Source organism: Orycteropus afer, unplaced genomic scaffold (genome assembly GCF_000298275.1).
Source record: "Orycteropus afer afer isolate SDZICR_OR568_19922 unplaced genomic scaffold, OryAfe1.0 scaffold00136, whole genome shotgun sequence".
NCBI classification, from domain to species: Eukaryota; Metazoa; Chordata; class Mammalia; order Tubulidentata; family Orycteropodidae; genus Orycteropus; species Orycteropus afer.
The window spans coordinates 1,240,583-1,257,595 of NW_006921723.1; the positions used below are offsets into that span (position 1 = coordinate 1,240,583).

The following is a 17,013-nucleotide window of genomic DNA, read 5'->3' on the forward strand; positions in this document are numbered from 1 at the left end:
TATGATTCCCCACAAAGTAACAGCTCTCTTCCCAATTCCTCCCTGTAGCTACTTCTTCCCTGTGTCCCTCTTTCTTATGCATTCCTGCCCCTGAGCTATCTCCCTACGGAAACACTGCTCTTCCATTCTCCCATGACTGATGGCACCAAGTAGTGTATCTACCAGATGTAAATGTTCACTCCATGTGCCTGTCTATTGTTAGGCCTGAAGGAACTAACTAGGGGCCACAGTCTCGGGGGTCTCACTCAAGCTATTCAGGAGCAAATCGTCAGACTTTTCTTCTGAGACACCTTTGGATGGGTTCAAACCTTTCAGCAAACAGTCAAGCGCTCAAGTTTGTGCCACCCAGGGACTTCTGTATCTATCTAATTGGTTCTATTTCTCTAGAGAAAGCTAGGACAAAGACTGTAAGAGTTATAGTAATCACAACAGTGTGGCATAGACATAAGGACAGACACACAAAATAGAAAGAAATGCACTCACACATACATAATCAACTGATTTTCTACCCATGTGTAAACACAATACAACAAAGAAAGGAAAGACATTCCAACAAATGGTGTTGGAACAATTAAATGCCCATGAGTTTCATTTCTTACACCAGACACAAAAATTAACTGAAAATGGATCACCAATCTACACATAAAAACCAAAAACTATAATAAAACTCCTAGGACAGAATATTTGTGATTTGGGAATAGGCAGAGATAAAACAAAAACAGAGTTTATAGAAGAACAAATTGATAAACTGGATTTCATTAAAAACAAGATCTTCTACTCTCCAAAAGATACTTCAAAAAAAAAAAAAAAAAACCACTGAACCACTGCCCAAGTCAATTCCAACACATAGCGACCCCCATGGGGGTTCTGAGGCAATAAATTTTTAAGTGAGTAGATTGCCCCATCTTCCTTCTGCAGAATGGCTGGTGGTTTTAAACCACCAACCTTCTGGTTAGCGGTCAAATGCTTTAGGCACTGCACCACCAGAGCTCCTTAAAAGATGCTTAAAGGGATGGAAAGACAGACACCAGACTGGAAGAAAACATCTGCAAATCAATATAAAACATTGGTATAAAATATACAGAAAGACCTCCCAAATCTCAGCTATAAGAAAACAATCCAATTAAAAAACTGGCAAAGGATTTGAATAGAGACATCCAAAGATAAAGGAATGGACAATAAGCACACAAGAAAATGCTCAACTTCAACAGGGAAATACAAATTTAAACCACAATGAGTGCACTTCATACCTAGTAGAGTAGCTAAATTTTTAACTTACAACTGGAACTTTCATACACTAGTGGGAATATAAAATGGTACAGCTACTTTGTACAACAGTTTTACAGTTTCTTATAAAGTTAAATTACACTTACCATATGACCTAGCAATCCCACTCCTGGGTAATCATTTACACAAGAGAAAAGAATATGCATATCCACTCAATTTAGACATGAATGTTTCTAGAAACTTTGTTCATAATTACCACTGACAGGAAACAAACCAAATGAATGGATGAACAAACAGTGGTCCATTCATATGGAACATTATTCAGTAAAAAAAAGGGACGAGCTAGTGACATATGCAACGAGAGATGAACTTCAAATGTATATGTTAAGTCAAAGACCACCACCTATCTTAATAGTCTGTGATACTGTGGTGCCTTACATGCTACTGTGAGGCTGGAAGCTATGCCACTGGTATTTCAAATACCAGCAGGGTCACCCACAGGGCACAGGTTTCAACGGAGCTTCCAGACTAAGACAGACTAGGAAGAAAAGCCTGGCAATGTCCTGTGGATTGCAATAGAACATTCTCTGACTGGCTTGCTTTGGACACGTTATCTAGAGGGATCACTCACTGGAGGACATCATATTTGGTGAAGCAGAGGGCCACTGAAAGCAAGGGAGACCCTCTGGGAGATGGACTTAAACATGGTAGCAATGGTGAGGACGATGCAGGATCAGGCAATGTTTCATTCTGTTACACATTAAGGTCACTATGAGTCAGCTGATTTGACAGCAGCTACAAAAAGGACATGGTGGCAGCATCCTCTGATCTCTTCTAAATTCACGAGGAGAGAAAATCGCCATCAGCAGCCCAAGACTTACTCCTATGAGGCCAGACGTGTCACTACCCTGCAAACTTTTCATCAATCTAACACCAATTGTCCTTCTCTATTTCTTTGCTGGGTTTGATAATTCATTGCAATGGCCACAAAGAACTAACAGACAATACTCACGATTATGAGGTTTCTTTGGGAAGTAACAGACTCAGAAACGCTCAGGATAAATTCTTCAGTCGAAACAGCCTCCTCACCCATGCCCAAAGGCACACCTCTCTTTGGCACTTGGCCTCTAGGCCTGCCCTCTGCGCTGTTCAAGCAAGCGTTAACGGAGTTCTTTTAGTTCTGCTAGTAGGTGTGCCTAGGTATACTCCACTCTGCCAACAAGCCTCCTGTCCAAAGGCACTCAGCTTTCTCACTCTGTGTGCCAGCAAGTCTGTAACTCTGTCTCACGTCAGTCTCTCAGTTTTGTTGCCATCGCTACCACCACCATCTCTCTGCCATCATCTCAATGCAGGGATCTTGGGTCCAAGGATGTGCTCCAATCCTGCTCTTCTCTCTCTTGACAACAGTGAGAACCCCCCTTTTCACCTCTGGGATGGCTCATTTTAAACCTAGTGGAATGCCTAAACTAACCAATCCCCCACATTAGGGTTCCATACACCTTACTTGCATAGTCCCCACCCCCTCACCCCAAGGGTTCCATGTACGTTATTTACATCATTAGCAAGCTATCCAAACCCCCTACTAGGCCATAAGCACCTCACATTTGCACAGTCCTACCTGGTCATCTAGGAGCTCTGGTAGCATAGTGCCTAAGGCACTTGACTGCTAACCAGAAGGCTAGAGGTTCAAACCCACCAGCCACTCCTCAGAAGGAAGGTTGGGCAATCCTACTTCTGTTATGATACTGCCTCGGAAACCCAAGGAGGGGTCGCTATTAGTTGGGGCCAACTCGACGGCACATAACAACAACAACCTGGTCATCTCGTGGGCATCACAGAGACCATGGCTAGAAGAACCATACCAAGTAATTTATCGCACCACCCCAACAAATACGAAGTAAGAAAGTCAGATGTAAGAGGTTACAAACCATGTTGCCATCAAGTCGGATCCGACTCACAGTGACCCCTCCTTGGGTTTCTGAGGTGGTACCACTATAGAAGTAGATAGCTCAACCTTTCTTCCGAGGAGTGAGTTTGAACTGCCAGCCTTCTGGTCAGCAGTCAAATGTCTTAGGCACTACACCACCAGAGCTCCTTTTACAAAGTGTGGTTCAACTTAAACAGCCTTTTAAAAAGGCAGAAGTATAGCAAGATAAAACAGATTAGCAGTTCCTGGGGGGTGGGCACATCTGAGCACAAGGGATTTGAGGAGTCATGGGACTGGCCTGTATTTTGATTGTGGTATGGTACCACGACTACATGCCTTTGTCAAAACTCACAGAATTATACACTGAAAAGGGTGTGAAGCATACTCTATGCAAATTATACCTTAATTACAAAAATGGAAAAAATGAGTCATACACAGAAGTGAAGAAAGAAATACAAACAGAGACCTATGCCATGTTGTTTATTACAGCACTTTTCACAATAGCAAAAAGTCGGTACAGCCCAAGTGTCTATCCACAGATGAATGGATAAGCAGAAAGTGGCTGTATCCAAACCATGGAATATGTATTGTTGGTGCTAGGTGCTATCAAGCAGGTTCCGGATCACAGCAACCCTATGTACAGCAGAAAAAACACTGCCTGGTCCTGCACCAGCTTTACAATCACTGCCATGCTTGAGCCCATGATGGCAGCCACTGTGTCAGTCCATCTTATTGAGGGTCTTCCCCTTTCTCACTGACTCTCTGCTTTACCAACTATAATGCCCTTCTCCAGGGACTGGTCCCTTCTGACAACATGACCAAAATACAAGAGACAAAGTCTGGCCATCCTCACTTCTAAAGAGAATTCTGGCTGTACTTCCACCAGATAGATTTGTCTGACAGATTCAATATTCTTTGCCAACACCATAATTCAAAGGCATCAATTCTTCTACTGTCTTTATTGTCCTGCTTTTGTACACATATGAGGTGACTGAAAATAGCATAGCTTGGGTCAGGTACACCTTAATATTCAAAGTGACATCTTTGCTGTTTACCACTTTAAAGGTCTTTTGCAGCAGATTTGCCCAAATATGTTAATTATTTCTTGACTGATTATAGATCCAAATAAAATGAAATCCTTGACAATTTCAATCTTTTCTCTGTTTATTACAATATTGCCTGCTGGTCCAGTTGTAAGGATTTTTGTTTTATGTTGAGGCAGAATCCATATTTTTGGATCATCATTAGGGCCCTCAAGTCCTCTTTGCTTTCAGCAAGTAAGATGTGTAATCTGCATATCCTAGGCTGTTAATGTTTCTTCTTCCAATTCTAAAGATATAGTCCAGCTTCTCAGATTACTTGCTCAACATACAGACTGAGTAAGTATGGCGAAAGGTTACAGTCCTGATGCACATCTTTCCTGATTCTTAACCATGCAGTATCCCCTTGTCTGTTCAAATGACTGCCTCTTTTTCTATATACAGGTTCCTCATGAGCACAATTAAGTGTTCTGGAATTCTCTTTCTTCACGAAGTTATCCATAATTTGTTATGCTCCACACAGTTGAATGACTGCATAATGAATAAAATATAGGTAAACATCTTTCTGGTATTCGTTGCTTTCAGCCAAGATCCATCTGACATCAGCAGTGCTACCCCTCATTCCATACCGTCTAATGAATCCAGCTTGAATTTCTGGTGACTCCTTGTTGATACACTGCTACAACCATTTGTGAATCATCTTCAGCAAAATTTTACTTGGATATGGTATTAATGATGTTCCAATAATTTCCACATTCTGTCAGATCACTTTTCTTTGGAATGGGCACAATTATGGGTCTCTTCCAGTTGGTTGGCCAGGTAGCAATCTTCCAAATTTCTTGGCATAGATGTTCAAGTGCTTCTAGCACTGCAACCATTTGTTCAGACAGGTCAGTTGGTATTCCATCAATTCCTGGACACTTGTTTTTTATCAATACATTCAGTGTAGCTTGAACTTTTTCCTTCAATACCATCAGTTCAGAGAAATGAAACCCTGATGCATGGCACAGCGTGGATGAACCTTAAAAACATGATGCTGCATAAAATCAATCACCAAATGGCAAATACTGTATGATCTCACTTATACAAAATAAGCAAACACATAGAAACCAAAGATTACCAGGGGTGGCAGGGAGGGAGGAAGGGGGAGATTTTGCTTATAGAGCACTGAGTTTATGTTCACAGTGGTGAAAAGACTTGGCAAAGGAGATAGAAAACGGTTGCACAACTTGAAGAATGAAATCAATGTCACTGAATTGTACATGCAGAAGTTGTTAAGATGGCATATATCTTTGTTTTTGTTATGTGCCGTCGAGTCAGACCCGACTCATAGAGACCGCTCCTTGGGTTTCCGAGGCAGTATCACTACAGAAGTAGATTGCCCCATCTTCCTTCTGAGGAGTGGCTGGTGGGTTTGAACCGCCAACCTTCTGGTTAGCAATCAAGTGCCTTAGGCACTACATTACCAGAGCTCCCAAGATGGCATATGTTTTGTTATATGCATTTTCATAATTTCTGTACAGAAAGCCAGAACCTGCGTGAGGAGAAAGAAACCTGTCAGACAAGGAAAACGTAAATATTTTCCACTAAAAGAAGTGCTAGAAAAGTGGTGAGACCGCACCCTGAAGACAGGCAGAAAACTTGTGAGACCTAGAAAAACAGGGCAGTCCCATCAAGTTGTGGCTCTCACATACAGTGGGACAGGCTGCAGCAGAAAGCAAGAGAAAAGTGGTAAGACCGCACCCTGTCACAGTGTACGTGAGAACCACAACTCAACGGGACTGTCTTGTTTTCCTGGGTCTCATAAGTTTTCTGCCTTTGACAGGGTACAGTCTCACCACTTTTCTAGTGCTCATTTTAATGGAAGATATGAGTTTTCCTTCTTTGACAGGTTTCTGCCATACACAGGTTGCACCTCTTAATACATTGCAAAAACAGAAAAGCTTTTAAAATTCTAAATGATTACAATGTTCAACCACAAGGGGGCATTATTGTCAATATTTCGAGTGTGCACACAGAGCCCCTTGGATTGAAGATCAGCCTAAGGGAAGTCAAGAGTTCCAGCAAAGGAGTCCTTTTCCTTAAGGCAGATATCAAGTCGCATTCTCAAGAATCCACTGCCCAACATACTCCGAGGAGAAGGAACAATCAGTAGCAGAAATGTCACTATGTTTCATTAACCATAAACAAAAGATTAGGAAAATCGAGGGGAAAAAACCCCAAGCTCTCTCTGCCTTTCCCCATTCTCAGCATGGAAACAAAACATGCTTCTGTGTAATCTATCCACTGCTTCTATTTAATATCACACAAAACATTTTCCCATGTCATCAATAATCTTTCAAGTAGATGTTTGGTGTTTTGTTTTGTTTTGTTTTTAAAGTCCCATTTTGAGTTTAGACAAATGCATACACTAGTGCAAATCATTCTCATCTAAACACACAATGTTACAAAAAAGAAAATCAAAAACAAACCCAGCTGCTATTCAGAGTCATGGTGACCCCTTGTATTACAAAGTAAACTGTTCCATAGGGTCTTCCTGGCTGTTTCTGTATGGACGCAGACTGCCAGCGTGGGTTCAAACCACCAACCTTTAGGTTAATAATTGAGCACAAACTCTTTTTTTTTTTTTTTAATTGTAATTTGGGTGAAAATTTACAAAGCAAATTCACTTTCCATACAGCAGTTCACATACTTTGTCTCATGACATTGACCACAATTTATGCAACAGCTCCCCTCCCACTTTCTCCCGATAGTTACCTCTTCCCTGTGTCCATCCCTCCATGCCCTCCTGCCCCCTGAGCTGTCTCCCTGTGCATAAGCAGACCTTCTTTCTCCCATGATTGTTCTCTCCAAGGAGTGGATCTACCTCAGGTAAATGTTCAACTCATATGCCTGTCTTGTGTTTGGCTGGAAGCCACAGGTGTGGGTTCAACTCCAGACCTGAAGGGCAGCTAGGGGCCATAGTCTCCACCAGGCTCTATCAGACCAGCAAACCTGGTCCCCCCTCCTTTTTTTTTCTCCAAATGATTTTGAGTTTTGTTCCACATTGTTCTCCCTCTCTATCCAGGATCTCCTACATAGATCCCCTTCCAAGTGGTTGACAGCAGTAGCCAGGCACCATCTAGTTCTTCTGGTCTCATAGTCTTATAGGCTGCAGGTCGGATGGTGTACCAGTTGCTAGGACTGATTGTTTCCATGAATTTTTGGTTTTCTTCATTCTTCTTTGCTCTGGATGAGGAGAGACCCATCATTGCATCTAGATGGCAGCTTGCTAGCTTTTAAGATCCCAGTCGCTACTCGCCAAAGTAGGAGGTGGAACAATGTTTTGTATAGTATGTTACACTGATTGAGCTTGATGTCCCCTGCGACTATGGTCCCGAGCCCACAGGTTCAACTATTCAGTCCCTCTGCGTAGCTGGCTATGACCAAGCAGTGATGACAACCTTGCCCCTTGTCAGCTCTACTATACACCTGGGAATTCCAATCATTCACATAAACTTATAGGACTACTGTCTGCCAACCCTATACGTGTTCTTGGATATATTCCCCACTTCATAGACATGCCTAATAGTTCAGCCTGTCCACCCATCTATCCACCCCTATACCCATGTTTGCCTTCACTGACGAGCACAAACTCTTTGCATCACCCAGGGACCTTACTTAGAATGTTACCATCATTCCAGAAACTTCCCACATGCCTCTTCCCAGTCAATCCCCAGTACCCTCCTTAAGAGACAAACACTACCGATTTCCTTTTTACCATAATTTGAGTTGCCTGCTCTAGAACTTCACATAAATGAAACTCTACACCATGTACTATTGTCTAAGGCTGTCCCACTCATCATCTTATCTTTGAGATCCACCCATGTTTGCATTTATCTGCTGTCGTTAGATGCTGTCGAGTCAGCTCCGACTCCTGGTGCCCTCACCTACAACTGAAGGAAACGCCGCCCAGCTGCACCACGTTCATGATCTGTGGCACGTGTCAGCCCGTTGTCGTAGAGTACGTCTCTTGGAGGCCTCCCTCATTTCTGCTGACCCTCTGCTTTACCAACCATGATGTCCTTTTCTAGTGACTGGCCTTTCCTGATGATGTGTCCAAAGCGAGCAAGCTGAAGTCTCGCCCTCCTCGCTTCTAGTTTACTACTGAAGCGTATTCTACTGTGTGACTATACCACTGTGTGTTCGTTCACTTTACTGGTGAAGGACACACACACTGTTTTCATAATCATTTGGGGCTATTATAAATGAAGTGGGAGCTCTAGTGGCATAGTGCCTAAGGCTTTTGACTACTAACCAGAAGGCTAGCGGTTCAAACCTACCAGCCACTCTTCAGAAGGAAGACTGAGCAATCTACTTCCGTAGAGATACTGCCTTGGAAACCCAAGGAGGGGTCACTGTGAGTTGGAAATGACCTGACAGCAGTGAGTTGTTTTTTTCTTATAAATGAAGCAGATAGGACTATTGTAAACAACATACATGGACATGTCTGGGTCACAGGGTAAATTAATGTTTAGTGTTACTTAAAAATTGTCAGGCTGAAAAAAAAAAAATTGTCAGGCTATTTTCTGAAGTGGTTCTTATGTTTTTCTTTCCCAAGATGTCACTTTCATGACCAAAGTGCACCCATGGTGCAGTGAATTACTTATTAAGGGTCTTCTAGCCAAGGTCTCTGTGATTCCCACCAGATGACTAGGTGGGACTGTGCAAGTATGAAGTGCTTGTGGCCCATTAAGGGGACTGGATAGCTTGTTAATAATGTGAAAAAGGTACATGGCACGCTTATGTAGGTGGGACCATGGAAATAAGGTGTCTAGAACCCTAACATGGGTATTGGAAAGTTATGCCAATCCACTAGGCTGAAAATGAGCCATCCCAGGGGCGGAATGGGGGATCTCATTACCATCAAGAGAAGAACCAGGAGTGCAACACACACACGGACCTGAGATCCCTGTGGCGAGATGGCAGACAGTGGCAGCAGAGGCAGCAGTACCGAGGGACTGGCACCAGACATAGTGGGCTTCCTGCCCCAGGGGGAGAGGAAGAAGAGTGCCTTCAGGCAGGAAAGCTAAAAGACCTTCTTAACATCTGTCCAAGCAGGACAGAGGCCAAGGACAAAGAGAAGTCTGCCTGTAGCACAGCTGAGAAGCTGTTCTGATTGAAGAACTGTATCCTGAGTTGTTTCTGATCCTGGATTGTAACCTGTTGCTTCCATAATAAACCCCATAATCCTGAGTATTACCTGTGAGTTCTGTGTGGCCACTGTAACAAATTACTGAACCCAGCAGAGAAGAGTGTTATGCTAGAACAGCTGGTGTCAAAATTGGTAATAAGTTTGGAGGGTGGTGGTGTGTCTGACCTCTGCCTCAGAGCCTTGGGCTGATGCTGATCCTGTCTCCCCATCATGAAGTTACATGTCAGACAATGATGCTATCATGCCCTTTTTGTAGTTGCTAAATTACACGAGGTTAGACAAAGACATCCCCACGCCCTTTTTGCAGCACCGGACCAAGCCATGATCTACGTAGGGCTGTTTCCTTTCACTTGGGGCTCTACCACCATCCCACCACACAGACATAGCCAAAGCAAAGGTGACCTCTCTAGCAAGTAGCTGCAACCGCACCAGCCCAGCAGTGCCCCCCTCTGCCTGCTGGCGGCCGTGCACTGGCTATACAAGCAGGTCGCACGCTGCTTTTTCACCAGGCAAAGAACACAGCTCTGATTCTGGGGCCCCGGCCTGACGCAGTGGGGGCTGGTCTCTCCCTGTTCCCCCTACCATTAAAACTCTGACTCAGGGCCATTTCTGGACCTGGAGGCATGCACTTCTTCCCCAGTGGCCCAGTCCCGCCACCAGGCGCGACTGTTTCCTCCCTGCCCAGATGGGAGGGGGGCGGGTTAAAGCAAAGGCGTGCCCACCAGATGGCTTTTGGGGTCTTGGGGAGACTAGAAGGGAAAGAGATTAATTTGTGTGTGCGATGCATATGCAAATAAAAACATTTGGAACAAACAAGGTTTGTCCCAGCCCTGCCATACCCCAGGGTGTTCATAGAGGAAACCCTGTAGGTCCCAGCCACACCCAGGCCCAGACAGTGTGTCCTTGCCATCTCTTTGGCCAGGCGGTGGGGTGCAGGAGTCGTAGTGTCGCACTAACATCTGCAGAACAAAGACTCGGGTCCAGCACTAGACTGGGAAACAACAGGTAGGATCACAGCTTTGCAAAAGGAATTCTCAGACTGATCAGCTACTCACAAGTCAGCATTGTTGTTGTTATTGTTGTTATGTGCCATCAAGTCAGACCTGACTCATAGCGACCCCTCCTTGGGTTTCCAAGGCGGTATCACTACGGAAGTAGATTGCCCAACCTGCCTTCCAAAGAGTGGCTGGTGGGTTTGAACCGCCAGCCTTCTGGTTAGCAGTCAAGTGCCTTAGGCACTATGCTACCTAAGTCAGCATTGAGGACTGAAATCTCCAGGGCAACTGGGCAAAGATTCCATGATGCTTCTGCCCAGCCTATGGTGACAACCCAGAGGACTTTTCTCTGAACCACTTTGATAAGGATTTTCAATACAAATTGAGGGTTACCTTTTTGGTTGTTTTCTTCTCATACTGCAAATATCGGGGTTCAACCATTCTTCCACCTACAGAGACACAATCCTTTTATAACACAAATTATAAAAAAAATGACTATGAAGATCCAATGGGCCAAGGACAACCAACTACTCCCCACCCCACAACCAGGAAGTCAGACACTTAAACAACAGGAACAGAAGGCACTGCTTCTCCTAACACTATCAAACGTGTCCTCTAGCAGCCTCAAGGATTTGTGGCACATGTATCGTATGTGAGAAGGTTAATATGGAACACCAGGTATATGTAAGGGAGTCCCTGGGTGGCATAAACATTAAGTTCTCAGCTACTAAGCAAAAGGTCGGTGATTCAAACCTACCCAGGGGCACTTCTGAAGCCAGAGCTGGAGATCTGCTTCAGAAAGGTCACAGCCTTGAGAAACCTATGGAGTATAGTTCTACTCTGCACACATGGGGTCACCCTGAGTCAGACTGACTCGACAGCAACAGGTATGGTTTGTTTTATTTGTGTGTATATGAGGACCCTTACAGAACACCTAGTGTATGCAAGACACTACGAGCAGAGTCAGAGTTCCACAGGGAGCTCTGATCAAAGAGTATTTGCTGGGGGTCAAATCAGGAAATAGACTTGGGGAGGAGACAAAAGGAAGCATCACCTCCTCCCAGTGCCTCAGTTTGCTTCTCCTCCCTCCCCAGCTCACTCCCTGTGGTGCCAAGACTCCAGGAGCCCTTCAGCCTGCCTGAGTCTCCTGAACCCATCCACCTGACACCTCTCAATTTCCCTCACCCACTCTTGCCCACCTCCCTGTTATACCTACCACCCCATGACTCTGCACATGGCTGTTCCATCCTTCCCACTCTTCCCACTAGCCAGTGTGCTTGGCTCTTCCTACAGGTCTACCTGAAACACCTACCTGGTAGCACTTAATAAAAGAAAAGTTACCTTTTAAAAAAAACTGGGTCATGAAGCAGATCCTGGCTTTGCTCACCTTGTACTCTTTTTCCTTTTGGTTTAGCACCACTGGGGGTATTGGAACCTGCTGTCAACGGCTTCCTAGAAGAGAGGATGGTCCTCGTAACTCATTATGGCTTGAATTGTGCATCCCCCCAAAAATATGTTGAAGTCCTAACCCCATTGTTTAGAAATAGGAATTTTCTTTTGTTATTGAGGTCATAGCAGAGTAGGATGGGTCCTAAGTCTAATTACTTCTGAGTAGATTAAAAAAAAACAAAAAAACACATGAACACATACACAAGGGAAGATGGAGGTAGATGCATCCATAAGCTCACCAACTCCCTGGACTGCCCGCAGCTATTAGAAGCTGAAGGAGCTCTGGGGGCCTAGTGCCTAAGGCACTTGGCTGCTAACCAGAAGGCTGCGGTTCAAACCTACCAGCCGCTCCTCGGGAGGAAGATTGGCCAATCTACTTCCATAGTGATATTGCCTCGGAAACCCAGGGAGGGGTCACTATGAGGCAGATCTGACTCCCCTGCAGTGAGTTTGATTGCTTTTTTTTGGATTAGAAGCTGAAAGAGACAAGGACCTCCCCCTAGAGCTACACCCTGAATTTGCACTTCTAGCCTTCAAAACTGTAAGGAAACGAATTGTTTTTAAAGCCCCCATGGGTAGTATTTATTAAGATAGTCCTAGATGGTGGCGTAGAACCTAAGGCATTTGACTGCTGACCAGAAGGTTGGTGGTTCAAACTCACCAGCCATTCCACAGAAGTAAGACTAGGCAATCTACTTCTGTAAAGATTTACCGCCTCGAAAACCCAAAACAGGTCGCTATAAGTCAGAATCGACTTGATGGCAGTGAGTTTGGGGTTTCTTTTGGTTTAGAAGACTAAAGCACATCACTGGACAAGCAGCCACAGGGAAGAAAGCGAGAAGCTTGGGCTTTTCAGGGAGCCAGACCCAGTACCTACCCTCAACGCCTGTGCTAAGCTCTGTGGGGCAGGGCTGCCCAACAGGAACAGCTCCACTAGGGGAATCCCAGCCCTGGTCACATGGGGCAACATGAGTGTCTTAAGTTAACTTGTGTCCCCCAAAAAGATATGTCTACATTGTAACTCCTGGTACCTGTTTGGAAATAGGGTCTAGATATTATTAGTTAACATGAGGTCACTGTGATGCAGTGAAGTGCTTGGTATGGCTCTTCTAGCCACGGTCTTTGTGACTCCCACCAGATGACTGGGTGGGATTATGCCAATGTGAGGTACTTTTGGCCCATCACGGGGAATGGATAGCTTGTTGATTATGTAAATGAGATGCATGGCACCCTTGTGAGGTGGGACCATGCAGATAAGGCGCATGGAACCCTAACTGCTCAGTTTTGCCATCCCACCAGCCTTAATATGAGCCATCCCAGATGCAGAACAGGGAGATCTCACCATCAAGAAAGAAAAGCCAGGAATCCTTTGGACTTGAGATCACTGCTCTAAACCTTCTTGAACCAGGACAAAGCTGTGACACCAGAGACGGTGAGAAGCAGTGGCAGTGAAATGGCAGAAGAACCAAGAGACTGGCATGAGACAGAGGGGAGGGCTTCCTGGCCCACAAGGAAGAAAGCTGAGTGCCTTTGGGCAGAAGCCTTGCTGGCAGAGTAGGGTGTCTCTCTGTGCACCTACTGGCAGAACTTAAAGAACTCTGTAACACTTGTCCAAGCAGGGCAGAGGCCAAGGGGCTGCAGGGCCAGGAGGCTGAGGTCAGAGAGAAGTGTGCCTGTGGCACAGCTGAGAAGAGCCTATCCTGGTTGAAGAACTGTATCCTGAGTGGTTTCTGAATTGTAACCTGTTATTTCCCATAATAAACCCCATAATCATGAGCACTGTCTTTGAGTTCTGTGTAGGCACTGCAATGAATTATCAAATCCTGCAGAGAAGCAGAGTGTCATGGGAGGGATGGCTGATGTCAAAGTTGGTAGAAAAGAATGTAAGGTGGAGGCATGTCTAACCTCCACTTGATCTTGATCCTTCTCCCCACTTGTGATATTAGAGGAGGTCAGGCTCCACCCCTACACCATTTTTACTGGCATAACCAAACCTGTTGCTATCAATTCTGACTTACAGAGACCCCATAGAATTGCTCTACGGAGTTTTCTAGGCTGTAATCTTTACAGATATTGACTACCACGTCTTTCTACTGCAGCACCAGGAAGCGGGTTCAAACCAACAGTCTTTATTTTATTTTTTTTATTGCGATTTACATGAAAGTTTACAGAGCAAATTCATTTTCCACACAGCAGTATGTACACATTTTGTTTCACATTGACTCCAATTCTCCACATTTTAACAGCTCTCTCCCCATTTCCTCCCCATAGTTACCTTTTCCTTGTGTCCTTTCCTATACATTCCTGCGCCCTGAGCTATCTCGCCGTGCAAATACTGCCCTTCTGTTCTCCTGTGATTGATTATTCTAAGGAGTATACCTCCTTGATGTAAATGTTCACCCTATATGCCTGTCTATTGTTTGGCAGGAAGCCACAGGAGTGAGTTCAATTCCAGACCCAAAGAACAACCAGGGGCCATAGTCTTGGGGGTCTCACCAGGCTCTATCAGGGGCCATAGTCTTGGGGGTCTCACCAGGCTCTATCAGACCAGTAAGCTTGACCTTTTTTTTTTTTTTTTAAATAATCTTTAGTTTTGTTCCACATTGTTCTCCCACTTTGTCCACAATTTCCTGCACTGATCCCTGTCCAAGTGCAAACCATCAACCTTTAGGTTAGTAGTTGAGCCCAAACCATTTCAGCAAACCAGGGACTGATCGGATCCTAATCCAATGAGAGTGGTGTCCTTCTAATAGAGGAGAGACACAAACACAGAGGAGAAGACCATGTGATGATGGAGGCAGAGGCTAGAGTGATGCTGTCAAATCCCAGGACACAAGGAGCCACCAGAAGGGGAGAGGTAAGGAAGCACAGTCCTGCAGACACCTTGATTTCAGACTGCTGGCCTCCAAGTGTGACAGAATAAATTCCTATTGTTAGAAGCTGCCCAGTGTGTCGTATTTTGTTACAGCAACCCCAGAACACTGATACAGAGGCATGGCTGAATGTCCGAGCTTGAGAAACAACTAAAAGAAGAAAAGCTCTGTGAAGTGAGAATATTACTGCCAATTCTCAAGGAAGATCTCAACTTTGTCATGGATACTCTAACATCAAATGACATCAATGTTTCCATGCCTACTGTATGCCGCCAGGGATGGTGCAGAGAGCAGAAGAAAGAGCTCCTTCTCAGAAAGGGAAGAGCAGTACTTTCCTCTTTGGACAAGTGTGAAGACAAGGGCTCCAGACTTAGAAACAGATGGGAGATGTAAATAAAGTATGGTTACATCAGGCACACAGTGACAGAGGGGGCGCGCCAGAAGGGTTCCGCAGGGGCATGGATGCGGGGCCAGATGATAACGATAAGGAAACTCATCAGCCCTTTAAAGGGGGCACTGGTGGCTCGTGGTAGAATTCTCGCCTCTCATTCAGGAGACGGGGGTCAGATTCCCAGTGCACCTCATGGCATGCCCAATGATGTCTGTCAGAGGAGGCTTGCGTGTTGCTATGATGCTGAACAGATTTCAGTAGTTTCCAGAGTCAGGCTGACTAGAAAGAAAGGCCTGGCAATCTACTTCCAAAAATCAGTTCATGAAAACTCTACAGATCACATCAGTCTGATGCGCAACCAATCATGAGGATGGCAGAGGACTAGATGGCATTTCATTCTGCTGTGTGTGATGATGCCATGAGTCAGGTGTCAACTTCATGGTAGCTAACAGCAATATAAATGATTTGGATGGAAAGATGGACAGGAATATGGGATCAAGGATCAAGGAAAAGCTGGACCAGGCCAGAATAGTTCGAGAGAAAGCTAAGGCCTCAGACATGTTTCTATAGCCCAGAGGTTAGCAACTTGTTTTCTGCAAGAGAGTAAATAATGTCAGGTTTTTGGACCACACACTATCTGTCCTACTATTCAACTCTGCCATTACAGCTTGAAAACAATCAGATGACACACAAAGAAATGTGTGTGACTATGTGCCAATAAGGAGCTCTGGTAGTATAGTGCCTAAGGCACTTGACTGCTAACCAAAAGGCTGGCGGTTCAAACCCACCAGCCACTCCTCGAAAGGAAGATGGGACAATCTACTTCCGTAGTGATACTGCCTCGGAAACCCAAGGAGGGGTCGCTATGAGTCTGGTCTGACTTGACGGCACATACAACAATAACAACATGCCAATAAAACTTTACTCATAGACACTGATATCTGAATTTCATACAGATTTCACATGTCACAAAATGTGTCCCAGAGTAGAACTGTGCTCCATAGGAGTTCTGGATGGTTGATTTATCAGAAATAGATTGCCAGACCATTCTTCTCAAAGCAGGATAACAGGTGGATATTCGCAGAGTTGGGAGGACTATGTAAACACCCCCAGGACATTTGTCAAGGGCACCTCTCTGCTGATGCGCTCCCAAGCCCAGCCTTGTCTCATCTTGGAGGTTCTCAGAGTGCCCACTGAGAAGGTGGCTGAACTGAGCTGAGTGAGGGGAATCCCACTGCCGTGACAACCACAACTGCACAGAATGAAACTGGCCAAGTCAAAGTGCCAAGGCCTGGTCCCTGCCTCTGAGCTTGCCCCACCCTGCGCTGCTAGTGTCTGTTCCTGGCATCCTCCTCTGCACAATCACCCAAACCGGAAACCTGGGAGTCATCCTAGACTCTCCAGAACTCATCGCTGGTGAGTCAATGGTTCCAGCCTCCCGGTCCCTCTCTCCTCTGTTACATCATGCCTCCTGCTTTGTTTTCTTTTAATTGAGATGAGATTCACTGAACCATTTTACGGTGGAACGATTCAGAAGAGGATAGCAAGAATGGCTGCACAATTTGAAGAATGTAATCACTGTCATTGAATTGTACACGTAGAAATTGTTGAGATGCCACATATTACTTTTACAACTAAAAGGAAAAAATTAACCATCTTAAAGTCAACAATTCAGTGGCATTGAGTACATTCATAACATTGTGCAACCACCACCTATATTTAGTTCCAGGACACTGTCATCATCCTAAACAGAAACCCCATACCCATTAGCAGTCACTTGCCATATCACACCCCTGCAGGGCTAGTGTCAAGCTTAGTAACATACTAATCCACGAGAGCCAAAATATGATCTTGAATATATCCCTCCTGAATTTAGAGATCATCTAAAGAATAGATTTGATGCATTGAACACCAATG

General features: G+C 44.8%; 1 protein-coding gene across 1 annotated transcript in view; it reads right to left on the minus strand.

The window, feature by feature from the left end:
- Nucleotides 1-17,013, minus strand: part of HAUS8 (HAUS augmin like complex subunit 8) — a 75,008-nt gene that overhangs the window by 18,907 nt on the left and 39,088 nt on the right. The window contains exons 3-4 of the mRNA XM_042781590.1: nucleotides 11,771-11,835; nucleotides 10,777-10,832 (exon numbers count right to left, since the gene is read on the minus strand). Of these exons, the coding sequence (XP_042637524.1) occupies nucleotides 10,777-10,832; nucleotides 11,771-11,835 (121 nt within the window). The remainder of the gene's footprint in view (nucleotides 1-10,776; nucleotides 10,833-11,770; nucleotides 11,836-17,013) is intronic.